Source organism: Haliaeetus albicilla, chromosome 5 (genome assembly GCF_947461875.1).
Source record: "Haliaeetus albicilla chromosome 5, bHalAlb1.1, whole genome shotgun sequence".
In the NCBI taxonomy this organism is placed as follows: Eukaryota; Metazoa; Chordata; class Aves; order Accipitriformes; family Accipitridae; genus Haliaeetus; species Haliaeetus albicilla.
This window is the reverse complement of record NC_091487.1, coordinates 36197308-36224563: the sequence shown is the minus strand read 5'-3', so window position 1 is coordinate 36224563 and position 27256 is coordinate 36197308. Positions and strand designations below refer to the sequence as shown.

Below are 27256 nucleotides of genomic sequence, written 5' to 3'. Positions count from 1 at the left end.
ATTACATACACTGGAATCTCTCACAGGTAATTGTTTTCCTTGAAAATACACAATTAGGCCTTGCCAAAAATTTTAAAATATTAAAAATTCCCCAAGTATACACTTTTCTATATTAGAACTGCAGCTAAAATTGTTTGAGGTTTGAATTTATTGCAAGTAATTATTTAAAAAGCATGACATTGCCTTTCTTCAGCTTCAGTAATAAGATTGATGTAGCTAGCTCTTCTGCCAAAATCTCCTGTTTATACCAGTGTAGCAAATTTGGCTCAAAAACATTAAAATAAGCAATGTTAGAGAAGTATTATTTTCTTAATGCAAACTTCTAACACGTTAAAAGCATCCTACAAGTGTGGTAGACTGGCACTCCTCTATCAGCACTGTGCAGAAGCAGCAGCATTAGATCTTTCCTCTACCAGTCAAATTTACACAAATTAAAAAAAACCCAAACATGAAAAGGAACATGGAATTGGACAAGAAAGTTTCAAAAAAGAATATGAATTTTCAGCACCTTGCAGTTATTACAAGAAACTCTGATTTTTTCCTTAATTTAGAGAAGACCGCAGCAAAAAGTAAGTTAAAAGAAAATAGGCTAAGGAAGATATTTAGAAAAAGTTTAAGGATGCTTAGCTAAGACGACAGTTTTTCCAGGCCCAGATAGCAATGTAAAACAGGTGAGAGTGTGCATATCAAAAACAGAATCAAAGGAAGTGGGAATTCTTAATGGAAATGACTGCAACTGAGCCCTGGGATGATTAACCTGATAATATCAGCAGCTAGATGGTCTGTGGTCATTGCTAAGTAGCCAGGGTACAGCTTGTGTGCTTCTGGAAATGGAACTGGGCCCTTGACATAAATTACATTACTATTACAAAATTTGCCCCCTATGTGGACTTGCAGAACAGCTTCTTTTCAGAAGAGGTATTTAATAACCAGGCCCGGTAACAAAAATATTATTCTGTTTGGCAGCCTTGACTGAACAAACCAGTTGCTCTGCCCTTTAAAAGCTCAACATAAGATCACATCACGTAAGAAGAACTTCTGCCATTTCTGCCACTGTCTAGCGTCAGCATCCAACTTAGCCACATTTAGCTGGCAGCCTTCTAAAAACCATTTGGTATCTTACTATATGCTCCTGACAAACTTCACAGGAAAGGTCTGGTTTGGAAAGCCCAAGCATTTTTAAGTGTGCATCATCTGGTAATTGTCACGTTCTCTAAAACAACCTGTCATTTGTTTCCTTTGATAAATTTTTTTGTCAGCATGCACAGCTCAAAGAAAATAATTTTTAAAAACCCTTACTGACCATATGTACCTGGATATCCACGGCTGAAGTGCTCAGATGAGTAAGAGAACCATGTGTATATTAAACACTATGCACACAGGACAGCTTGAACTGAAACTGCAACATCTGCAAAACTGAAGGTAAAAGTGACATTAGGATGATTAAGGAAACAGGCTATCCTGCAATAGGAGACTAAGACTGTAAGGCTAGCAAAATGAAATTGTTGAGAGGATAAAATTATTCTCTTATGGCAAACAGACATGATAGAAGGTGAGAACTGTTTAAACTATAGGGCAATATTGGCACTAGAATAATAAACAGGACATGAATAAATTTAGACTGGAAATTAGAATGGATTCCTAAGCACCGGGGCATTTGGGGTCAAAAGGGGAATGATCATGGTGAGCGACTCTAATGACTTTTAAGATCGATATGGTTATGAAACTTTTCAGATGAAACATTGCCTGACCCAAGGACTTGATTATATATTAGCAGCTCATTTTTAATGCTATCAAATGCCTTCTTTGTGCAGCAGTTTTGTGTCATAAGCTTGATATCTTATGGATCACCTTGTTTTAAAGTCTGATGATATTGTAAGATGAAAAGCAGGTCACAAAAGTGGTGACGTAGCCTCTGATTAAATCCAGATGGTCCTGCAGTTGTTCAGATGCTGAGGAAATGCTTTAAATTACCAAGTTACAATTTAAATTGTCATGCCCAGTTAACTTATTGAAGAAAGGATGTAATTTGTCAAAGCCTGTCCTCTTGTCCCCCAAAAGTGAGACTAAGGTACACTAGGTAAAAAACTTTCAGCCAAGCCAAAACTTATAAGCCTATAATAGGTACAGATGAAGTCTCTATTTGACAGGGATGCAGTGAGGTGCCTGAGAAAATAACGCACTTCATGTCAGAATTTATGATGGGAGGGAGGAGCAAAGCGAGGGGAGATGTGGAATAAATCTCACCTTTCCCTCCATTTATCACTAAACCACGCCACTTTTCTCACCCGCTTTGGTACATTCTCGGATGTTATACCAGATCAAAGAGAGAATCTTAGTAACACCCATGCCTCGGGAATACTAAAGCTGTTCATACTCAGCTACAATCTGGAGCTAGCATGAGTTTCTCCGCCTGTTTGAGCATCGCGCGCTCATAACCGCGCTTCGTCATTAGTAGCCTGCAGACGTGGTGGGGAGCGAGGGCTGCGAGGTTCCTGATACGATATAAATATTCAAGGATAATTAGACATCAGCAAGCTTTCTCTACGCTGAGCAGCACCAAGCTGGAACGCAGCACCAAACAGCAGCGGCGGTAGCGACAGCTGCAGTTCCGATGCCCGACGCCCGCTGAAGAGCTGGCCCGCCTTCGCGCCTTCTCTGCAGGCCCTCCTGCGGCCCGCGAGGCTGGGCGCAACCCGGGAAGCGAGGAGGCCGGCTGAACCCAGCCCGGGCCTGCGGAGGCTCCACTCGGGGCGGGGAGGTGGTGGAGGACGAGCAGCTTTTCCCAACGAGAAGCTGGACCCCACCGGCACAGGTGAGGCACGGTCAGGCCGAGGGGGCTGGCGGCCCCCAGGCGCACTCGGCCCGGCAGGCGGCGGGAGCAGGCCGCCAGGCGGGAAGGGCGGAGGAAGGAGGTCTGTGGCGGAGGAAGGAGGTCTGTGGCGGAGGAGGTGCGGCAGGCCGGGCGCCAGGGCGAAGGCAGACCTGCCCCGACGAGCGACCTCGCTAATCACGGAGGCACCGGCCCTAAGCGGCTTACCGGCCAGCCCGGCCGCATGACGCAGGCGGGGAGGGGCGGGGCGGGGCGGGGCGCGGCGCGGCGCGAGGCAGCCGCCTCGGCCGCCGGCAGGTGGCGGCGCGGCCGCCAGAGGGCGCCGCGTGCCCGCGCCGCCGCCGATGGGGCGTGGCGCGGCTCGGCCCAGCATGCAGCGCGGCGCCGTTTGAATGGCGCAGGCTCCGGGCGCTGGGCCCCGGCGGTAGGTCTCCGTGGCTCCTCCTTCCCTCCTCGGCGTGGCCCGGCCCGGTACCATGAGCAGCGGGTGAGTGGAGGGAGGGGGGGGGGGGGGGGGTGAAGCCTCCCGGGGCCGCGGCCGCGGCCGAGAAGCTGGCGCTTCGAGCCGGCCGCGGGTGGGGTCCCTAGCGGCCGGGGGGAGCCCCTGCTGGCCCGGGGGGGGAGCCCCTGCTGGCCCGGGGCGCGTCCCCGGCCGCTGAGAGAGCGGGGGCGAGGGAATCTTCGGCGCGGCCTTCCGCCTCCCCGCCGGCTCTGGGGGAGCGGAGCGGCGCGGGCCGGGCCGCGCTCTGCCTCGCCGGCGCCAGGTGCGGCTCCGGGGCGCCGCGCCCGGTGTGGGGGCTGGGGCGGAGGGGGGGGTGATGCTGCGGGCGGGCCGCCGGTGGGGGAGCGGGGCTAGCGCCTTCCCGCTCCCGCGGCGGCCACCGCCTGCGCCGTCCGGTACCCCGAGAGCTGGGCCGCGCCGGTGCGGGGGCACCCCCACGCCCACCGAGCGGCCTGCGGCACAGCTGTCTTCAGCCCTCGCAGTCTCCAGCGAGCGAGTTCTGGCAGTTTTGGCTCTTCTGAAACGGTGACATCAGCCACAACTCGAAGCAAGCGTGTGCGGTGGTGGATAAACGCAAGGAGAGCAGGAAAGGGTTTAGCGCTGCCGAAAGGGAGGGTAACAAGCTGGGCGTGAGGCCTGCTGACGGATTTTATTCCCTCTGACAGATTCCAGTGGGGAAAAAAGGGCGGGGGGGGGGGGGGGGGGAATCCTCAGGTGCTTGAAGACCAGATCCTGTATTAATTACTTTGTCAAAAAGTGGTCAAATTTTTCTTTTCCACTGTTGTGCTGGTGTAGCTTGGCATGTTGTTGAGCGTACCTCTAGTAGAAATTCTGAAGAGTGAGATCTGTTGAGAAGTAGGTTTCGAAACTTCTTGTTGCTGTTTTTGTAACATGCTGTGCTTTGGAGCAAGGTTAAGTCAGTTTGCTTAAAAACAGCTTCTTCCATCTCCTCTTGGAACATGAATTTTGCTTTTCCTACTCCCCTGGGTTTTTTATTCCTTCTATTCTCTGGCTGTAATCAGGGAAGGGGGGGGGGGGAGGATAGCTACCCGTGTTTAGCAGAGTTAAAGCATAACAGAAGACAGGTTAGTGCCTCTTTTACCTTGCTGATTGGAAAGAACAGCACTTTGTTCTAGTCAAAAGCTGTCATTTTAACTTCTTATCATCATTGCATATGGTCTTGATTAAAATTTCTGTAATAGTATTTCAATGAACTCAAGTTAGCATTGGTTTGAATTCCTATGCTTTATAACTCAGAATTTCATTATAGTATCTTAGAAATAATATTATTAAGGTATTTTATGTATATATATGTTAGAAAAACACGTATGTGAGTATACTGCTACATATTTATTATTATAGTAGCAGATATATATTCTCTTGCTCTCTCAGTTTGAAACATCTCTTTTCAGTATATTTTCATTTGAATCATTTAAATAAGCCTTTCTTTTAATTTAACAGTTTTGTATGTTGGTCCCAAGGTAAAGAGCTTGAGTATGAATTAAGAAGGCTTTTTAAATGCTATAAACAGACCACAGTAAATAATGGAAGTGTATTTGAGGGTAACATAAAAAGTCACGTGATCCCAAGCTATGTGAAATGTAGTCACAGACTATGTTCAGCCAGGTGGGGATACCCATGCCTCCACTAAGTTTGGAGCTTGAGGGGTTTACCAATATGTCTCGCCCTGGGTTTGAATTTAAAATTCTTGTGGCAGGTTTTTGAAGCAATTTGTGTTCAGCAATGAGTAGAAAAAAAATTACTGTATTTAATGTGGGACCTTCAGTGTATTGGGACTTCTATTTCCTATATAACAACGCTCAGATAATGTATAATAGAACTTTTCCAACCTTATTATTCCTAGAGTGTTCAGAAGTGAAAATCAACAGGTAAAAGCATCTTTTCATTAGTGAAGGATGACTTTAGAAAGGACTAAAACACTGATAAGCAATATTACTTTATGGCAGCTTAACATATCTGTAAATGGTTCCTCCAGATGCAGAAAACTGGGTGTTTATTTTACTTTTTTCTAGATTTTTTTTTTTCCAGAATGTGAATAAGGTTCAGTTATTAGACTCTTAGGCTAGCTCCACAAGGAGAGCTAACTCACACCTGGATTCATCCTCAGTAAACTTAACAAAACTCTAACTGTGGTCGTTTTCGGAGGTTCATTATGACTGCTTGTGCCAGTGGGCCACATACAAATTCCATATGTAAGTGTAATAGGAAAATGAGCTTAAATTGGAGGAATAAGCTAACTTACCATAACTAGTTACTTAAATAGTGTTTGTCTTTACTGCAAATTTAATGACATTCGTGTAATTTTTGTCCACACATGAAACTTTAAACTGGAACAAATGGCCTGGCAGGTATAGAACATTAAAAAATTGTGACCTGCTGGCATATAAGACATACTTTTTATAGTGTTGCAGAAAAATTTTGCATTAACATACTCCCTAGAATCTTGAACTGCACTTTTTTTAAGACAATTCGGTATTTAACACCTGGTGAACTGTCAGGGCATAAATTACTAAAAAAAGGAGGTTTAAAAAAAAAAAACAAACCACAAAGCTGTTTCATATTCAAAGGATGTGGAAGGCATGTAAAACTGAGACAGAAGGATTCTGTAACATTTGTCAGAGTTAAAATGAAAGGAAATTATGCCAAGCTTACAGAATCACTTCTACATCATAAGATAGTGCTAATTTATTTTTGTAGATAAATTACCCTTTAGGAAGTAAATTTGGAATAACCATTCTTGGAAGTTTCTTGTGAGCTTTTTAAATCTGATAATGACTAGTGATATTAGTTGACCATTACTGCTTCCCTGATGTATACCTATTTTGAATGCTTTCAAAGCATGAACTCCCCTCCTTGGGGAGTAACAATTAATTAACTCTTTCATCTGAGTTTAATATTGTCATTCTTGAACTTGTACTTGATTTATTATGGGGTGGGGGAGAATCACAGGAAAATCTGCAATAGCTAGTGTACATGGAATGCTACAGGAAAAAATAGCTGTTAAGAATTTAGGCAAAGAGTAGGACAGGAAGAATGTTTGTTTTAAAGGGTATTGCTGATGACTTAAGAAATCTAGCTATTTTACATTTGCTTTGCTGTCATGCAAAGTACTCCAGTCTGTGTTCTGGAAGAAATTAATGTTATGTTAATACATGTGTAGGTTACATAACATGTGAAGAAAAGTTTGTCCCTCTCTGGGGGCCGTGCCCAGAACACAGGACGATGGGAGGGAGTGGCAGAGTTGTTAATACTTGCCTTTGATAGATATGCACTTGAAAGCCTTTTAGTGCTGACTTTCTTTGCTTGATTTTGGTATGACTTGAAGAGTTGTATTGCAACTAGGAGAGATCAGAGTTAGAAAATAGCAGTAGAGCCATCAAGAAAACTTTCCACAGGTACTGTCTATTGATTGTGGAGACAAAATGAGCTGACTTACCAGGATATATCATTGCTGTTACTCTAGTCCTTCTGTTTCCTGAAAAAATGAGGAGAGTAAAAGGTAGAGGAAGGAGGGCTGGCATCTGCTATGAGAAGTCACCCATGGCACGGGGGAAATGGGTGGAATGCGAGCCCATCATCTTAATGAAATTGCGCATCTCTGTCCAGATTTGCTGTCTGCTTTGTTACAGTTGTAAAGTGGTTTAGGCTTGTATGATGAAGAGCTAAGGCAAAGCCGGTATAACAGTTTGTTCTGAACAAATACAACTAGCTGTGCTCATCACAAGGGATAGTCAAAGATTCAAGATGTTAAGGTATAGGTTGTTTGATCCTGTACAGATCAGTATCTGATGCCAGTTTGAAAGTCCTCCATATATATCCCAAAATAAGTGGGTGGTAATGTCTAATTAGCTATCCCTAGATGATGATATCTGATAGCAGATAGGAAGTAAAAGTTGTAAAGAGCCCTGTAAAGTGCCTTTCATCCTCTAGCATTTGTCTTTTTAATTGCTGGCCAGCTAGCATTTTATCATATGTTACTATGCCTTCGGAAGCAGGTTTCTTGAGATGCAGACTAAGTTTATTACAGCAGTATTAGGTTTGGATGTACCAGATTCTTCTGCTTGTGTTCTGCTCTGTCTCTGGGCTACCTGGATTGTGTTTCTGTATTTAATCACTTTCAGTGTATTTCTTTTTTTTTATGAATTTGCACAGTCTGCCCTGGGACCCATGTAAACATTTGGGTCCACAACATCCTGTGGCAAGTTCAGCTTGATTATAATTTGCATGAAGAGCCACCCCCTTTTAGTTTTGAACCTGCCTTCAGCTAGTGTCTTTTGACCCTTCATTCTTATATTGGGCAATATATTCCTTATATAGGAATTGCATTCTCTATGCAATTTCTCCAAGCCATTCATTTTGGAAGCCTTTGTCTTATTTCCCCTCTCTGCTATAAGTAGCCCTCTTTTCACACTGAAAAGGCCTGATCTATTCAATTGTTGATTGTATGGAAGGTATTCCTTTTTTTTTTTTTAACTTGCCTTTGTCTGAGCTCTTTTTTACTTTACTCAGAAGTCTTTTGAGTTTTTGGGGTTGGTTTGTTTTTTGGTTTTTGAAGGGAGGAAGACTAAACCTGCACTCAGTATTTGAAATACAGGCACAAGCGAGTTCTATGCACTGCCACAAGTGTTGTGTTTATTTTTCTAACTATTTATTGATCCATTTGGAGCACTGAGCAATCCAAATGATCTAATGTAAACTGTCATATATCCAGATCTTGTTGTGAGTGGTAATTATTAGCTCAGAGCCTGTAATTCTATATGGGAACCGAGAATTTCCTCACACCTGCGGACACACAGGCTTTGCTTTATATTAATCTATAATCGTTGCTTCTGCTTATTGTACATCACAATCCTTCTCTAATTCTTCACTTAGCCCTCATCTTCAGTGTCTGGTATAACTTTGTATTGTCAATGGTCTTTGTCATTTAACTACTCATCCCCTTTGTGAGGTAATCTATGAATATATCGAACAGCATAAACAAATGCAGATTTTCTGCAGGATTCCTGTGGTGCCCTTCTTCAGTGTGGGAACTGCTTAGACAGTTTATGACTGTTTCTTAGCTATTTCTCCATGCAAACACTTTCCCTCTTATCACTTGGTTGCTTAGTTTCCTTGAGAGATTTAAGTGAGGGACTTCTGGAAGCTTTTTGGAATCTCAGGTAGACTCTATCATTTAGCTGTCCTTTATCCATGTTGTACTACTTCATACTCTCAATGAACTCCATTAATTTTGCAGGGCAGAACTTGCCTTTGCAACAGTCAGGTTGAATCTTTCCCAATGTATTGTTTGTTTGTGTCCACTAATTCCATTCTTGATTACATTGTTTACTAATTTGCACAACAAGGATGTCAGTCTGGATCTTCCTTGAGGCTATCTTTAGATACTGACTATTTTCCACACGTGATTTCTTCAGGTGCTTTGTCAGCTCTAAGGAAAAGGTTCTGCACCTTGGTTAACAGCACAGCTGTTTCATTGCTGCTTATATGTTCACTGCTGCTTCTGCATCATCAGAGACCTTCACAAAACAGGTTAAACTATGGAAACCTCTCCAAACTGTAGGACAGTGAACACAGACATAAGGATTTTACTTCAATTTTACTTCACTTCATCAGATGTTCCTTTATATCTGATCATCTATTGGCCTTTTGGGTTTCTGTTCCCGTTTTTACAGAAAAAAATTAGTAGTTTCGTTGTCTTTTCCTGTTTCAACTGGGAGGCTAGGGAGAATTATGGTCTTATATCAAATTTGTCGGAATGTATAAGTCTCTACATTTATTTTTTTCCTCTTGGACACGTTCAACTTTTTGTAGGGAACTTCCTTCCCTCCATGATAATCTGTTTCCAGTTCAGATACCTCCAGTTCAGGTATTTTGAGATGCTAACTTAGGCTCTTTAGAGCCAAATATTAAACACTGATATGCTAGTTGAGTTTCCTTGGTACGACATTTCTTTCTAGCCTTCTGATATTTTACAATTCTATTAAGAAAAAAGCATTCTAGTTTAACACTGCTGTCACATATTGGAGATCAGATTGTTACTTCCTGCTTAGCATGAAAGAGGAGGGTAGTTTGAGATCACTTATTAAACAAGCAAGTAAGGAGAGGTCACTCTCTTGCATGAAGAGTTGTAAGCTGCCAGTGTGTCACAGGAGTAGTTGCAAAAATGATTCTTCAAGAACAGAGATTATGGATTTTTTTAGCACCTGACGGGATGATTCTATGGAGTTTAGCTCTGGTGGTTGCAGGTTGCCTTCCCTATTCTTCTGGAGTTTATTGCTTTTCCCTCAGCAACATTCTCAAACAGGGGATGGGGGGGGGGGGGGGGGAAATCAAGATTTTTCCAAGTCTTCCTAGCTTTCTGCCTTCATCATTAGCCTGAATATAAAGCTGGATTTGTTTGCATTTTAGGGTTGTTCAGCTGGGCTTTTCTTCAGAAGTTCAGTTGTTTGCCTTTGTGTTGTGTTCCAAGTTCAAATTTTGATGTACGGCCCATTTTGAGTCCAAATAATGGTTTTAACCAGTCTGATAAGCAGAGGAGAGGTTGTTTGTTCTTGTGGTTTCTTCTAAACTCTGGGGAAAAAAAATACTTTTTTACTATTTATTTATAAGCCTGATGGCTGGAAGCCTTGAAAGGGTGGAGAGCTCACAGGGTGACAACTATTCTATCACCATCGCACAGTATGCAGGAAAAGAGTTAAGTTAATGAACCAGTCTTAAGCCAGCCTTTTATCTGGAAAAGTATGGACCACCAACTGTTAAAGGTCTTGCCCTAAATAATGCTGCCATTTGCAATGCTTGCAGAAGTAGTTGGTCTGAGGGCTCCATGTTCCCATCTTACAGGGTAAGGGTTTCTGTGAGTAAGTCTTCCTTTTTTTGAGGGAGAGCTATCTCAGATGAGATTCTTCAGTACTGATCCTGTTCTAAAGAAAACCGAAGCATTTGAATAATTATTTTTTTTGCTTCCACTGTATCCTACAATATGGAATTTAATGTGCGTTTATGTGAAGAATGTACCTTCTACTTTGTTTTGAGCCTGCCACCTGTTTGTTTTATTTGATGGCCTTTAGCTACTGCATTGAAAGATCTTCTGTGGCTAATAAGTTGTTTCCCATCTGGCTTTTTCAGTGCTCAGTGTCTTAATGTTTTAAATACTGCAGTCCTTAATGTGGGATAAATCTGCTACGTAAAGGAAAAGGGGTAGGACTGTTTGTACTGAGGGTGGAGGGGAGAGATTGGGGCACTCATGTTGGGACCAGAGTTTTGCTATTTAGGAGAAAACAATAAAATTAAAGCAAGTGGTTGGCTTTTAAAAGTAAGGCAGGATGTCTTGCTTAAACATTTTAAGAATAGTGCTCCATGATGATGTGGTTTTTTGAATCCAGTCTCAAGCAATGCATTTTCTGAATCACTTATAAAAAATGCAAACCCATATGTACAAATGTCTCAATCTTGGGTTTGATTCTTGTAGAAATATTTGCATACTTCAAGACAAAGTACTTCAGACGTTTTCTTATTGGTTAACTGTGGAATAAAGATAAGGGTTTTTTAATATGAAAAATAGCCAGTTACATACTGAGAAAAATGGGTGGGGAGTGGGTTTGCCAATAAATTAAGGGGAGATATTTCGCTTCCATTTTTTTAACATTTGCTATTTTGATGAAGTTTGCCTTCTTCCTGAAAAACAGGGATTATTTTTATTTAGCTGCCTTTCCTTACTTGGAAACAGTTGTGGGACCAATTATTTTTCTCTAGATGGCAGGTAAAATTCATAGTGTGAAATGTAGAGGAAAGTGTCTCATAAATTGCCTTATTCTTTACCTGATTTCTTGTCTGTATGGCACCCGTCAGTGCAAGTGTAATAAGTTGGTCTGAAAGAAAGAGCTCTGCCTCTGTTTCTTTGGGGGAGCTTGGTTTTGTTCCTTTTTTTTTTTCTTTGAAAACTAAATAGGAATTTTGAAGTGCTCATCAGTATGTTACTAATGATAACGCCTCCAGCTAACACTTGCTAAAGGATGATGTCATGGGTTATTTATGTGATGCAATCTCTTGTGAATAGTTGAACTATTTTAATTGGTTTTGGCAGCTGCATTTGAAGAAAGTTGACTGTTTTAGAAAATATAACTAAATATCTTTCCCTTGAAAACAGGGATTTGAGAGATTATGGCATCTGAAGCCCACAATGTTAGAAAACAGAAAGTACTGCATATCGAAGGTCATCCCATTGATCTCCCCAGAAAAAGAATCTCTTCTTCCACTAAAAAGATCATGAAGGAGGTAAGCTGTTTTGTGGGGTTTTTTAATTTCCTCTGATGAAACTGAAGTAAACATTCAAACAAGCTCATAGTTCTGAGCAGTCTAAAACTAGAAGCACAGCACTACTGGACATTTCATGTTTAGATGTGCAATAGAACTTTAGCTTGAACAGCAATTATATTATGAAAACTATGCATTATAATAGGCACAGGCAATGACTGCACAGATACATGCATCGTATCGTCCACATGAGCAATAGGTACTGATATGGTTTTACTCATGCCTGCTTTTATGCAGTCTAGCCAAAAACTGTTTCAGCAGAGGAATTCTATCATCAAAAAGTTCTCTCTTGCCAAGAGAGCTACATGACACAAGTGAGAGGTGGGGTAGGTGAAATACCTACATTGAAATGGACCTGTCATCTTGTTATCATACAGCTTGATCTACCATGTTATCTAGTAACACGTATACTTTCACTGGATTCATGCTAGTTGATAATATTTTCTCATAACCTCTTACCTGTGTTACTGGCTGAAGAGTAAGGCAGTGGAGTATGGAGAAAGCACTAGGGAGGTAAACTTACTGTAAGATCACTTCAAACAGTGGTGAAGATGCCAATATCCTCTGTCTGTTTGCTTATTGAAATTATGTATTAAACCCCACATGATTTTATGATTTGGCGTTAACAAAAAAAATCATAGCATTGTTTTGCTGATGTGCACAACATAAACGTTAACAGTAGTATAAATTTTCAAGTTGAAATGCCTGCAGTATATAAGCATAGTACCTGTTTATATGAAAATATGTATTTCTAACTTGAGCATCTTAGTGCTTTTTCATTTTTAATGATTTGTTTACTACTGAAAAAAAAGTAGACCAGAATGTCACAATTCAACTCATCTTAATTACATGAAGCTCCAAAACATTGAAGACTGCTGTATAGAAAAAAAGTCTCCAGAAATTCATCTTCAAATTGTTGCTTAATTTTCAAAGGTTTTGCTAATCTGTGTGGCACAACCTTGACTGAATTTTGTGATTCCTCTAGGCTATCACTGTTCTATGCAGCCTAATTGGTGTCAGGGTGCTAATCTGTTTCCTGTGAATGAATTCGGGATAATCAAGCTGGTGTTGTCTAGAGCAGTCTTGATTTTTTTTATTTTTTGTTGTTGTTGTGCTTTGGTGAGGAAATGTTCTGCTGTCATCCTTCCTAATACTAGCATCTGCTGTATTATGGGCCTTTAAATGTACACATGAGACAAGTAATGCAATTTTGCCATCAGATTCCAGCAGGCTTTTTACATTAGTCACGGTTTTTAGTTTGCTAGTAACGAAAGAATCTGTCTCTGATGTCACAATCCTGCCTCTTGCCAAAGATACCTCGAGCCTACAGCTGACTGTGGTCCTCCAAGGACAGCTGTGGCAGAGCTAGTCCATCTATAGGTCACTGTAAGATACTTGAAGATTATAGGAAGGTTAACGTAGCTGTGCTTTAGTTGCAGAATAGGAAGAGTGGGTGGAAGGGAGGGAATCTGTGGTAAACTTAGGCCATGGTAAAGCAGGACTTCTTTTTGACAAACTGTGGGAGTGTTTGAGCCTTTTGAGTAATACAGCTTTTTTTTCTTCTCTATTTCCTTTCTCCCAGGGTAAGAAATCTCCAAAACAGCTGGCTTCATACACAAACAGGTAGGAGGGCTGTGCTGTGTAGAGTCTGAGTTTCAAGTGAGAGGAAAGCAGGGAGGAAGAAGCAGTTTAAATCTATTACAACACCCAAGCAGACACAAATGGAAGATGGATCTTAATTTTACTGACAATACTTGGTTCTTGTGTCCACTTCCATAATAATGAGTCTCTGCATTAATAAAAGCAGGAGAAATACTCGTGGTAGCTCTTACTTCTGATAAGTCAAATGTCATGAAGGTATATCTCGGGGATAAAATGTTTTAAGTAACCTGCAACTTGACTGCTGAATTCATAAAGATATATTTTAACTTAGTAACATAAAGTATTGCTTAGGTTTAGAGTAACCTTCACTAAAATACTGCTTTATTATTGCAGAATAACAGTTGGAAAAACGGTGACCAGTCCCCTCTCTCTTTTCAAAGTAGTATATTGTAAAAGAAAAGTTCATTGTTATAGTCCAAAGCCTTGTTACAGAAAGAAACAGCTCCCTAAATCTAGGGGCTGTGACATGGCAAATAAAGAAAATGAACTGGCTTGTGCAGGGAATCTGCCAGCAAAACTGCACAACGACAGTCGTACACACTTGCTGAATTCTAGTGACTCTGGTTCATCTCAAACAGAAGGCCCCTCATCCAAATATAGTGGATTTTTTTCAGAGGTAAGTAGAGTTTAAAGAAACTTCAGTTTAAAATAAAAGTATTCCTGGTAGTTTCTTTGTGTGGTTAGCTCTGAAAGTTTTCAAAGAGATTAATTTTCCTAACATACAGATTGGGTTCAGTCTTGAGATTTACAGTCTTTGTCTGTTAGGTTATGGTGATATGGTTGCCAGCAGTAGTAGTCTTACCAGTTTTCCCCATGTTTGTGTCAGCACAGAAGCTTGGATCTGCCAGGCTAGTCTGGGTTAAAATTGTACCAGCACCAAAGGAAAATATTGTTTTGAGCTGATTAGGTTTCATGATCTGGTATGACACATGGCCACATGTGTGTTTATGGAAGTGTGAAAGTGTTAGTGTATAGATGGGAATAAGCTGGTGAGGTAGGATAGGACCATTTTCAATAGCAGCTTAGTGTGTATGAAACTAACTTAAATGTTTCTATAAGACAGTATTTCTTGTTAAGATTGCTTGGTGAAACCCAGTGAATGCTTGCGGGGCTTCTGAAACTGGCTAAAAGGTCAGATACTTTAAATTAAACAGGTTTTGTGACAGTGAAGGCTATTTAAGTCCCTTAATGTTGAAGTTTCCATTTCTGTCACCATAGATGTTTGTTACCCATTGAGGCCTGCACGTGTTTAAAGTGAGGCATGGCAGGGAAGATAAGATCGAAGACTATCACCATGCTGTCTTTTCATGGTACTGTAAGTGTGGGCTGCCATGAAAAGGGAGTCCTGAGAGTGCAGTGGGCTGGAGGTACAAGTCTGTGGCACTCTTGCACTCCATTGAATGTGATGGTTTCAAGGCAGGAGCAGCAGAATAGCTAGGATAAAGAGGCTATGGAAATGAAGACTGGGCAAGATTCATCCTCTGACAAACTGAAGACCAGATCACTGGCCACAGATGACTGTTTAACTGATTTGAGAGATGTAGGTGGCTCTGCAGGGTTCATTCCAGTCCAAGGTCTATTTTAATAAAATACTGAGCTTTTTCAGAAACGAACCTTTTCTATCAAAGTTCAGAGTAATACATGTAATTACTTGTATCTAAATTGTGTCGGAATTAATAAGCATCTAAGTAAAGTTCTGAGTTGTTGAGGATTATAGGTTGATGCTCATGAATGCTCTATTTAATTATTAAATACCTCATTCAGGTGTCTACAGACCTTATACTTGTAGCTTTTGGGTAAAGTAGTCTTAATCTATTTGTGCCCCTTTCTAAAGGAAATTTGTGGTTTTAAGGTCATAGTTAGCTAAATTTTAAAACAAACTCATCAGCATACAGATAGAAAAATATATTTTCATATACTAAACTGCTGTATTAGAGCAGCTTACTGTGTTGCTGGCTACTTAACTTGTGGTAAACTTCTATATTTTCAAAAATACCCAGGTTTCTCAGGACCATGAAACTATGGCTCAAGTTCTTTTCAGCAGGAATCTGAGGCTGAACGTAGCTTTAACCTTTTGGAGAAGGAGAAGTATAAGTGAACTGGTAGCCTACTTAGTAAGGTAAACTGAGTGTCTCCTTTTATATTCTTAAAGTGGTAGCAATACCAAATATGCTGCAGTATTTTTAGGGGTTCTTTAGATGTTGTAACTTTGTTATTCTTTAAGTCATGTTAGAAGCATATACTTTAACCTGTGCTCTGCTAGTAACATTTCTGATTTTATTCTTAATGTTTCTAGGATACAGGATCTTGGAGTAGTAGTAGACTGCCTTCCTGTGCTTACAAACAGGTACAAACAAAAAGTGGGGGATAAGAATCTGCTATAACAACACTGAAGTTCACTCACTTACTGAAACATCGTGTTTTTTAAGTTTACAGGAAGAAAAACCGTATATTTCAGTTGGCTGCTGTGTAGATCTTTTGCCTTTAGTGAAATCACTGCTTAAAAGCAAATATGAAGAGTAAGTATCAGTTTCAGATGTTTTCAAAACACTATTACTTCCTGGCTATGCAGTGCCCTAGAAGTTAATGGTGTTTAGTCCTCTGACTCTTGTTCCTTCTGCCCCTTCTCCCAGCCCTGCCTTTCTCAGGGAACACCTACCTGAAGGGGAGGTTTACTGTGAACCTTTCCCTTTTAACAAACCAGTGGTGCAAAAACTCTTATGCAAGGTTAAGGACCGGGGCTGGCTTTGCACTTATGCAGATTTATTTATCCTAAACAGTAAAACAGAATAGCACTGAAGTTTTAGTATGCTTTATAACGTGAAATCAAGGCAAAGTTTTCAGGCAAAATACTTGAAGAATTTCCACTTTTTCAAAGTGGTAAACTGAAGCTCTTGTTGAAATTGAAAACACAGGCAAGCATTCAAACTTGCTGGTTTGTCTAGATTATTTTTCTTCCAGAATAGAAAACGTGTTGCTGTCTAAGTTGCTTACCAGTTTGTCTTGACACTTTAGCTGACCTGTAGATATTGGAGGCGGAAGGAAAAAAGCATGATGTGTAAAATATGTTGTTACAGGTATGTGATAGTTGGTTTAAACTGGCTTCAGGCTGTCATTAAAAGATGGTGGTCAGAACTATCTGCACATACAGAAAAGGCAGAGGATGGGTGAGTATAGTGTTGGGAACTATTTAAATGTTTCTGTAGCTTATTCCATCTCAAAATCTGTTTTAACATTGATCAGTAGGAGCACACCTTATCTACAAAACAAATTATAATTTGAAAGTAAAAGCTTGAAAGTATTTAAAAAGTTCTTCTGTTCTTAAGACACAGGTGGTGTTTGGAAACTTACTTTAAGGACTGACTTTTTTTTTTACTGGAGTTTTAATACATTGTAGAACATCATCACATCAGGTGTTATAGAAGTTGGATCAAAACTTTTCTGATATTGTGGTAATGTCTATCATATAGACTGAGTCTATGCAGTATTAATCGTATTTCAGTTAAAAAGTCTACTGAAATGTAGTATGTAGGTTATAAAGTGTTGTTCATTCTTTTTCAGAAATATTCATATTTTAAAACAACAATTAAGTGGATTATGGGAACAGGAGAATCATCTTACTCTGGTTCCAGGATATACTGGTAATATAGCTAAGGTAATCCCGTTCTAGTTGTGTTTAGTAATGAACATATTGTATCACTTGCAGTATTCTCATTTTGTTATTTATGCTAAACTATTGATGGATAGAAACACCTTTATTTTCCACTAATGCTCAAGTATATTGTACAATTTTTACAGAAGTCTGGAGTGGATTCCCTATGCTAACAGTAGTGTGGTTTAGAATGCTAACAATGAAACTTTTTTTATCCTTTTTTCTTTAAAGAGACAGCATCTCCTTAGTAAAACAGCTAATAGTAATAAGTCTTAAAATTGATGTAAAAAGGGCCCAGGTGAATAGGTAAACTGTGAAAGGACAGATATTTTCTCTGAAATTTGCTGTACCCCTTGTTGTCAGTGTAATGCGACATGGAGAATCTTAGCCCAGTAGTGTTAGCATTTGCACATCAGGTGACTGGGGCAAGTGACATACTAAACTCTAAAGCTTGTTGCTGGCCTAATGCTTAGAAAGTTATGAGTTTGTGGAGAGCAGAAGAGTGTCTCCATCTGAAGTGAATCCCTGTTTGCTTTTCTCAGTATGTTGTGGTATCAGTAATATAATGAGAGTGTCTGGTAAATGCATGATTTGCTGCTCATGATACTCATCTCTGTAAACATGGCTTTCTGAGGTTGGGTACAAAGAGTTACACTGAGTAAGAAACCTCTCCATGTGGAGGGACCTGATAAAGGTAGACAGTGAGAAAGGACTTGGTTATGTGCAGGATTTGAGTGAACTTGAAAAGAACTTGAAGATTGCACTCCTTAAATCTGAAGGAGCTTTGTGGAATCTATAATTTTATGGGTACAGAATTTGTCACTTTGATGTATCAAACAAATAAGTTATTTCTTGTTCTTCTGGGACTGTTGTGCACCTCTGACTTCAATTTTGATGTCTCTACAAGGATAATTACAAACTTCTTACAGAGTTGCAGTCAGCAGGGATGCAGAAGAACTGAGTTCTAACTCCCAGCTGGTAGAGCAACGGGAGCTTGTAATATAGACTGCCTAGTTCTTCTGGTAGATCAATGTAGCAGTTATAGCCAGTGTCAGTTTGTTTCTCTAGGATTCAGGTTTCCTTTCTGTTCACTTGCCTATCAGGATAGAGTGTGACCAAGGCCACCTGAACAAGTCGGGAGCAAAAGCAGTAGTACAAGAGTGTTGGGTGGATGGGGTGAAGGAGTATCACTCTTAAACACATTTCAAATACATGATCTCATGATGATTTTCTTTCCTGTGCATGCAGGGAGCAGAGGAAAAAACAGGCTAAATTGATGGCTTTGGAAACTAATCCTACTGTTCTTGCAGGCTTTTTAGGATGTAAAGAAATGCCATTGAAAGCAGTAATTTAAAATAATTTTGAAGATAACTTGTTCTGAAATTTGGCCTAAACATAATTATTATGGTCCTGATTTGTTACCCTGCCTCAGACATACAGTCGATGTTACAGCTGTAAGTAATGTGACAAATACTTTCTCTTTTTTTCCTTCTAGGATGTAAATGCTTATTTATTACAGCTACACTGACATGATTGGGAAACTATGTGTGCTTATGTGGTGAAACAATCCCCTAAAGTATCCCTGAAATATGTACTATTTCTGAAAGCCTTTTGAGAAATACTGGCAGAAGAGAACTGAACTGTCAAGCTGTTTAATGAAACCACTAAAAAAATCCTAACAATCTACTTCACATTGAAGTGGAAAAATGTCTAGTAGGAGCAACTTTTACTTCAGTGAGGTGAAAGTGCACTATGAAAACTGTATGCCTTTGCTGCATTTGGGATTCACTCAGTTACTAGGTTTTCATTTAAATGCTACTGTATTTTACTACATCGCATAAAAGATGATGAATTACACTGTCATGAAGACAAGACAGCAGAACCAGTTATAAGGAACCAACAAAAGCAATCAGCATTAAGAGCTTTTAAATGTTTCTTTCACAAGAGAACTCCAAAATGCACAACTATCTTTCAATTACATTTTAAAAAAAACAAAACTTAGGAATACTCAATTACTTCTATGTTTTAATCAAATTATTAAAGACATTTTTTGTTTGCACTATTGAGGAAACTATACAGCAAAGATGCCTTAATTACTAGTGTTTCAAAAAGCCAATGTGTGAAGATGCAAATAGCTATTATGTTCAGATTGTGATGCAAAACTACAAAAATCAGGGTTTCACATTGTGTAGTTAATGAAACATTGCACATATACAAAGATTCATGTATGAAAAATAAATACCTGAAGTTAAGCTTGGATAAACAGTTATTGCAAATGTCAGCAGAATGGTGAATTTATGTCTAACAAATGTTTTTATATTGTATGTGGATTTCTAACACAGTAATCTTGTTCTGTATCATTTAAACTACATGCAAATAAGTAAATATATTAAATGTATCTACTGTTTTTTCTTTTCAAGTTCATAAAAACAATTTCTAGAATAATCTCTTCCACAGTACTTTTTATCATAGATATTTATGTCTATTATTTGAAATGTTTACAGCCAGATGAGGCCATGTTATTCAAATCGCACCCTTTTTATACTACCTCCTTTAAGAAACTGACAAAGAGCTTTTGCAAAATTAATCAAGTTCTAGCCTGATCAATGAGGGCAAATTCATACCAACAATAGCATTGAAAATACAGCTATAAACTCTTCCTGTCCTATTGCTATCCTGTACTCTTTTAATTTAAAAGCTATAGCTTAATAGCTCTGAGGGAGTTTTGATTTTTAGGCTTGCTATTGCCTTTTATTTTGTGATTAAGAAGCATGTTTTTCCAATTAACACTTATGAAGTGCTAGCTGCTCACTTAAAACCTAAATATACATGCACAGCATGTATTGCCAAATAGGCTACTTCCTTAAAAAACTTAAGTACTTAGAAGGGTTGTTTTCATACCTAGCATTAAGCATATGCACTTTTATTGATGTGCAGGAGAAGTCTTGATAGCCCCAAGTGGTTTTTGCTTTACAGATGAAATAAATGAATTTTAAACTCTTGTAGTGGTCAACAGCTTTAGGCCTCCTGTTGCTTCATTTTGTATTTAAGTTACATATCATTATTGCTGACTTCTGGAGGCCAGCTAGAAATCTGTCATCAGAACTTGGTGCTTTTGGTTATTTGGATATTCTTTAAACCACCAAAGGTTTTGTGCTTCCCAGGGCAGTCAGCTACAGGGAAGAGTTTCTGGGACATCCCCAAACTGAGAACTCTGTGGGACAATCTCAAGATATGCACATAGCCAAATTCTTTTTGCTAGAATTGTTATGTACCATTAGAGATATTTCACACTTTTAAGAGTTTGAGGTAGAACTTAGTACTTCTCAAATGTTCTTGCTGTCAATTAAAAATGTAAAGGAACTATAGTATGATGACATTCTTGTATTACTTGACCGTTCTGTTGAGCACTTAAATGTAAAAGTAACATAAAGACTGGCTTCATAATTTGGGTAGCAATTGCTGAAACTCTTGGATTATTCCTCAAGGAGAATACTGTAAAGGTGATGGAAACTCAGCTCTTATTTTCTCCTGTTTTTTTAATAGACAAAATGAAGTAACTCATGGCCATTTATTTCTGATAATACAAGAAGTAATCATTGTAATTGATTAAAGTGAAATATTCTAGTATTCAAAAATCCAGCTTGACTGTAGATGTAAATACTTGGGCTTATAATGTAAATCCATGGCCATATGCAGAATTCCAAACTGTAACTATGGATGGTGCTTTTGTTCTAGTGGCAAGGTAAGATTGACTTGAGGATCATTATTGAGAAATATCTAATGAAATAATGCATTCTTTTTAACTGCCAAAAATTGTATTTTGACAGCATCAATAATACAGTATTAAACATTAAGTCATTAGTATCTGTGCCTTATTTTAAATGAATTTTTTTACTGTTTTCAGGCAGCTGCTAGACTGTAAGAACAGGATTCTGGTGTCTCCATTATGAAATGATTTTTCTGTCATGATCTTAAAGCACTCATTTAAACTATTCAGGCTGACATTCAGGCTCAGCTTGTATGCTCTTTAGTTCTCAAATGGCTACGAATCAGTTTTGCTGTAATAGAATGTATATGTATGATATCTGCTCAAAGGTGACATGAGTAAAATGTCTTAATAGCTGTGTAACTCCATGAAATCCATGTAGTTGTCTCAGTGAATCTTAAGAATTAAGTTTATGAACAATCATGTGCATAAATGCTAATCTTTGTGATACTTTCTGAAACTGCTGTTTCTAGGATGTTTCAAAAGATCGGGCAGAATTAATCCTTTATCCTATATGTTTTTGTGATGCAGAAGCATGTAGGTACTTGAGGATGAAGGATGCCTCTGCAGAGCTGTTCTTCATGTTATACCACTTGATATGAAATTAATGTCTTTGAAAAACAGTATGTCTTTTGCCTCAATGTTCCCTGAGAGTACTTGAGGCTGTTTTGCTTGAAAGGGTTTTTATTTGAAGCGTGAACTAGGACTTACCCATCCCCTAAACTGAAATTAAAGAAGCCTTCTGGTAAACTGCCTCTTTTGCAGAGCTAAAAATCCCCCAATATTCTGTTAATGTAAGAATCAAAGTTTAGGTATTGCTGATACCTTGCTGAAGAGCGGAAATGGAAAAAGCTACCCCAGTAATTAGCTGGGTACAAAGAAGCTAGCATGTCTTAATTATTATGTATAGCTCTGTCTTGAAGGAGTTACACCTCGTTCTTAGTAAAGAGTACTCTACAGTGGAACACCCTTGTATCACACAGGTACTGCAGTTGTAGGCTACTTAATAGTACTTACAAATTGTCACTGGTGTTAAAATACTAGCGTCAGCCCTCCAGGAGCTTATCTTCTGCAGTGATAGATAACTAAAATGATCTTTCCCTTTCTGTAGGCTGCCTTATTGTTATCAGAGGCTGCAGTTTTAACACTTGGGGTGCAGGAGAGATGGGACAATAGGAGAGGACAAAAAATTACTCATGCCCTGTGTTGAGTGACATCAGCCCCACTGCATTATACCATACGTATCTTAAAGCAGGCTGTATTTTCATTTTCTGGTATCTGAAGTAGGCAAGTTTGGAGTAAATAACTCCATTGAGTTGAAGAGATAAAAGTTTTGAAGATGGATGCTACAATACTGATTTGTGGTGTGTTGTTTTGGATTTTTTTTCTTGAAAGGGTAGACATTTTTGTTTGTAAAAGCTTGAAAGTATCTTGTGGAAAGCTTACATTTTGAAACTAGCAAGTGGTTGCTTTTGCTGGTTCTTCTTGCCAGATCTTCCAGTTTTACAGAAGACAATGCCTGTCTCAGTGTGGAGATTTGCAGCTAAGTTTTCTGCCCAGTTTTCTGGTACAAAGGAAACAGGTGGTTCATAGTCAACATTTTCAGAATACAAAACCATGCAAATCATGCTACTGGTGTGAAGTTATTCCAACTTTTGTACAATGCAAATGCTTTAGTTTATGAAAGCAGTTGGTTCTTGTGTGAGGAACTTTATATTGAACTGATGCTGCATTAGATGAAGAAAAAGATGAAGCAGTTATTAATAGCCTTGGTAAAAGCCAGACAGCATAGTTTAATTTTTGTCTTCAGTCTACCTTCCTACACATAGTAATCATCGTAGGCTACAGATAAAGATTCGCTGGGAGAATAGATTGAGCATGCTTGGGGTGTTAGTGCTTATATTATACTTCTTTAAACAATTTATGTTTACTCCATATTAGTTAAATGGCTTGTTTTATGTCTTAGAATGAGACTAAATGCAAGTATTTCTTTTCTCTGCCCCATGCATTCATTCTTAAGCACTTAATGATATTTCTTCCTCTTCTAATTTAAATATACTGTGAGTATCTGTTACTAGAAGCAGGGAGGGGAGTATGAAAATTCTATATAAAACACAGGGCTAGCTATTTAACACTATTCATTTTGAAGCAATTGTGAAGATTTTCCCTCTTTAAAATTTTTCGCACAAATTTTGTTAATACCTACTAATTGAAGTTGGCACTCATGGCTGCAAGTTTGAGTTTGAACTTGGTTGAAAAAAATAAAGTGTTTTCACTCTAAATAACCATTACTGCAGTATTCTTTTTTTAATTTTTATTTTTTCATTGACTACCAAGCTGGACTCTCATACTAACCTGCCGTATGGGAGGCAGGAGGTGTAGTGCTGTCCCTTAACAGGATGGAGTAGAAATAATCACACAGGCTTCAGCTGTTGCAGACCTAGAATATTTTTGTTTCCATACTGACCAGAGTTTTGTAGTATATCTCTTTATATAGATTGTAGCTGCTGATCATATTGCTATAAAATGAGATTGCTACTTCCCGGTTGAATGTGGTATATTGTTGTTTCAAATTCATACATATCACTGCTTCAGTTCAGTCAAGTCATTACTTGGAGCACTACAGTATAGATGAACAACTAACTATTGGGCTCTCAAACATCTGTACTTTGCTGTAACAATATACAAGGATGCCATGTTAATGTTTTCCACCTCCCCCCCAGATTCCTCAATTTCAGTGCTTAAAGCTATTTGAATTCCCTTTGGGAAGTGACAGCTGCCAAAACACATATGATAAAAATGCTTTTACAAATATGCTTGTGACTTGCTTTACTACGCTTCTGTGAATAATAGTGTTCTGTGAATTTGGGAAGGAGGCTGTTTTCTATATGTATAGGCTTGACAGAAACGGAACTAGTGGATTTTTGTACCTAAAACAAACACACACCCCCTTCTTTAATTTTAGAGGAGGATTGCCATGTCCAAGAAGCCTGTGGCACATTTGGTTCTAAATGGAGGAGAAGTTCCACAAATACAGTAAGCTGTTAGGAGAATGCGCATTTAATTACTGTCGAGTTGTCTTACTGCATGTGGGTCAGCTGTGCTATTATCTACTTGATAAAAGTGGAATGGTGGGTTATTGGGGAGTTGAAGTTTTAACAACTCTTTGCTATAAGAAACAAAAATGCTATTTCTGTGCTGACGAAACTGCTACAATGAATGCAGAAAGGAACTATTGTGTGGTTTGGAGAGCAGATACCTCTTGCTTCTTTCTACGTCTGCTAATAGTACTTTGTCTTGAAGCTAAAGGGCATAGATATTTATGTGTGTTTGTTTAAAATAACATTAAATTTCTGACTGAAAAGGAAAAAAAAAATCCTTGCTGTATTAGTTCCTTGCTGTATTAGTTCATTGCTGAATGACTCTGCCACCCTATGTTCCAGCTGCTGAAAAAAGTAAATTATAAAAATGTAATTAACCATCATTGTACAAGTAGTGGTAAAACTTTTATTTTCAACATTGTAAGGTTCTGTTTATTGTTAGTGAAGCAGTAAAGCAAAGCAGGACTAAAGAATAACTGGCAAGTTCTGTTCCCTGCCTTATGTTCTGGTAAGTCTAAAAGCTAGACTCTTTTTAATCAACCAAAATGAGTGATGATTGATGGAAGCATTAATTCTGGAGTAATTCAATGCCAACAGCCAGCATTAGCATAAGAATAAGCTGGGTAGCTGGTTGTGAAGTGAACCCTGCCCACCAGAGCAACTGTCTTCTGAAATAAATTTTCTTAGGAAGAACCTTTGGGTACTTTAAGTAAAACTGTGAATTTGTCTTTTTTTTTTTTTAAAGATGCTACAGTTAGTGTGCTTTCTGCTGGAGAGAGGGAATTCTGAAGATGAAGATTTCTAGATATCCTGCTACTTGGATGTTGGGCTAGTGCTGCAAGGGGTCCCTTTAAAAATATTTACTGCCCTCTGAGTGGTGGCATTAATAATCATTGAAGGGGACTGAGGGCTTGAACACAGGCAAATTCTCATCAGGACTGTGGCTGATGTGTGCCTCCCTGATTGCTGATGTAGGGAATTGACTTGAATAAAATTAAAACTAGGGAAGGAGGAGTGTTTGTTCTAGGTACAAAAATTCCCATCACCTGAGAAGGGTGCCTGTGATAGTTGAAGATTCAGGTTTGATGATACAGGAAGTCTTTCCAGTCCTGTGTGCTTAATTCCACACCAGTGAGGCACTTTGCAAAGGAAGATTGGAGACTTGGTGCTTACAGAGCAGTCACATTCCCTCCTGGTTGCTGCTTTCCCACCCCTCTGACGTGTTGGAGCACATCTGCTTGGCTGAATTCCCAGCTCCACATCAACCTTGTCAGTTATCCAAGTAAGAATAAAATGCCTTCATGTTTGGCACACCTGGTTTCCCAAGAGATGTCTTGTATCTCAAGTCTTCCAGGTTCTCACTACAAACCAAATTATCAGCTTAGTGCCACTGAACTGTGAAAACTTACAGGCTTATACCTTTGAGTTACACGTGGCAACTGGATGCTACCACTTTGCTTACCCCTTGCATTAACACTAGAGAATCAGAATGATGCACGCTAATGTAATGGCTATTTCAGTCACCAGGTTTAAGTGAAGCTGTTGTATTAGGAGTGCGTGTATGTACATAAATGGGTTTTAAATTCTACAAGTATTCTATCAAGTATTATTTAAAAATGCCCACAGTTCTGAACACTTATAAATGGTGGGATGGTGACTAGTTAGGGAGAAATCCTGCTTAGAGGCGAGTGGCTTGTTGTTTGGCGTTGGGGGGGGGGGGGGGTTCCCCCCTATTCTTCACCCATTTTGCTTCCCCCTCTGAGTACAGGTCTTTAAATTTGTTGGTGCCTCCTTGAATTCTCTTTTTTGCAAGCAAGCTTATGCCTTTTAGGGTTTTCTGACCCCACAGAAAATGATCAGGGAGTTGGGCAGAGTGAGGACATGTCTTGTTCACATGATGCTGTGTAAGCACGTGTACGCAGTCACTGCTGTGCAGAAGTACCATTTTTACACTTCCTTCTGCGCTCCAGTGCATTTATGCTTCTATTGGTGGCATGTCTTTTAACATCTGTAAAGGGACTCTTTCCATCTCATAATTCTTGATTCAAAAAGCAGTATTTAGTTGCTTTCCAGCTGAACAGAGAAGCCTGCTACTAATGGTAAAAAAAAAAAAAAAAAAAAAACCAAAAAAAAAAGGGGGGGGGGGACCAACCCACCCAAACTGAAAAACTAGAATTTGCTTGTCTCTAGCATAAAGTAGTGCTGTGGCCAGGTGACAACAAATGCTGCCACCCATTTTTCACTAAAAAGGGGACATAAAGAATGTCTCTCTGAGGAGTTGGTAACACTACTGGGGATTTTTTGGTAGGTTTGGGGCTTGGATTTTTTTTTTAGGATTACTGCATTGTGATTTAGCAGGTTACTTTCTCGATCGTCTGAATATTTGGTACATGACCTTGGCCACCTTAACTCTGAAGGGCTGTCAGTAGGAGAACGCCCTTGGAGCTGTCCTCACAACTGGCAGCTTGCAAACATCAGCCTTTACCTTGGGGACTAGTGAGGCGTATTTCAGCGTTTCTGTATGCAGGCTTTGGCATACTAGTTCTGATACGTGCTTCCTCATTTAATCATTCTCTAGGAGCTATGGAAAAATGAGAATTTAGCCTCTGGTGACTCACTCAAGTCTGATTTGGATGAAACAGTTCTCACACCAAGAATTCTGCTTATGTGAAAGGAACTGCAAGACCTTCTCTCTTCCTCCATAAACTCAGCAAATCTAAACCGTGATCATAATAGGCTTCTGTATTAAGAAATCTGTTTATCCACAGTTCCTGGTATCCTCATTAACACTTTTTTCTGACAAAATGGATTGGTCTGTGGTTCCTCTGTGCTATTTGATTATCATTAATCTTATGGTGGTTTTTTCATACCTTATAGAGCAAGTTCTGTCCCTTAGCTCTGAGGTATATCTCCAAGATACTGCTGCCCACATTTCCTGGTGATCAGCATAACTGTCAGATTTTTCAGGCATTTATTTGAAGTTGTGTTTTGGCCAGGAAATGTATTTTGGCCAGGAACTGATTTTAAGTCTAAAATAGTATCTTCACAGTTGTTTAGGAGCATTGTGCTTTTTGATGAAAGTATTATTTGCGGTGGCTTTGCAGCAGTATAATTAAATTTTACCATCTCTACAATGAGAGACTTGAGTAAGAGGAAGAACTAATTTGAGTCAGGTGGCTCCAGCAAACCTCCTTTTGCTCCCACATCCAGCAGTGAGGTAAAAGGAAGATAAGCAATAATTACAGATTTAGGGAGTACTTGAACCCAGCCTCAACAACAGCTACTGTCTCATATCGCTTTTTCTCCTCATGGCACCGCCAGCAGTTAGTCATACAGAGTTGTGGCATGTGTGGAGCGGCTGCAGCACTGCTCCCTGATCTGCTGCTCTGTGTGAGCTTCAGAC

At 39.5% G+C, this 27256-nt stretch overlaps 1 protein-coding gene and 1 long non-coding RNA gene across 6 annotated transcripts in view; one reads left to right on the top strand and one right to left on the bottom strand.

The window, feature by feature from the left end:
• Positions 1-2870, bottom strand: part of LOC138685495 (uncharacterized) — a 38667-nt gene extending 35797 nt beyond the window's left edge. Inside the window, exons 1-2 of the long non-coding RNA XR_011324778.1 lie at positions 1852-2870; positions 1313-1416 (exon numbers count right to left, since the gene is read on the bottom strand). This is a non-coding gene — a long non-coding RNA (uncharacterized lncRNA). The remainder of the gene's footprint in view (positions 1-1312; positions 1417-1851) is intronic.
• Positions 2871-3182: 312 nt separating this feature from the next.
• On the top strand, positions 3183-26658 carry KATNBL1 (katanin regulatory subunit B1 like 1). Of its 5 annotated transcripts, XR_011324777.1 has the most exons (11): positions 3183-3320; positions 11503-11630; positions 13252-13292; positions 13665-13947; positions 15332-15450; positions 15628-15678; positions 15761-15850; positions 16409-16498; positions 16893-16986; positions 18294-18437; positions 20891-23037. XR_011324777.1 is itself a non-coding variant. In XM_069784134.1 (10 exons), exons 2-9 carry the CDS (start codon positions 11517-11519, stop codon positions 16999-17001), a joined length of 897 nt encoding a protein of 298 aa, XP_069640235.1. In that variant the 5' UTR covers positions 3183-3320; positions 11503-11516; the 3' UTR covers positions 17002-17003; positions 26450-26658. The 5 variants fall into 5 exon arrangements, 4 of the variants coding, with proteins under 4 accessions (XP_069640235.1, XP_069640233.1, XP_069640236.1 ...); XM_069784134.1 differs by lacking the exons at positions 18294-18437; positions 20891-23037 and adding an exon at positions 26450-26658 and having other exon boundaries at positions 16893-17003; XM_069784132.1 differs by lacking the exon at positions 18294-18437 and having other exon boundaries at positions 18479-21125.
• The last annotated feature ends 598 nt before the right edge of the window (positions 26659-27256 follow it).

Excerpts from the sequence above, each read along its gene's own strand:
- KATNBL1 (XM_069784132.1), top strand. The coding sequence starts at position 11,517 with ATGGCATCTGAAGCCCACAATGTTAGAAAACAGAAAGTACTGCATATC. Across the intron at positions 15,679-15,760 it reads CTTCCTGTGCTTACAAACAG|TTTACAGGAAGAAAAACCGT; the intron begins GTACAAACAAAA and ends GTGTTTTTTAAG. Across the intron at positions 16,987-18,478 it reads ATACTGGTAATATAGCTAAG|GATGTAAATGCTTATTTATT; the intron begins GTAATCCCGTTC and ends TTTTCCTTCTAG.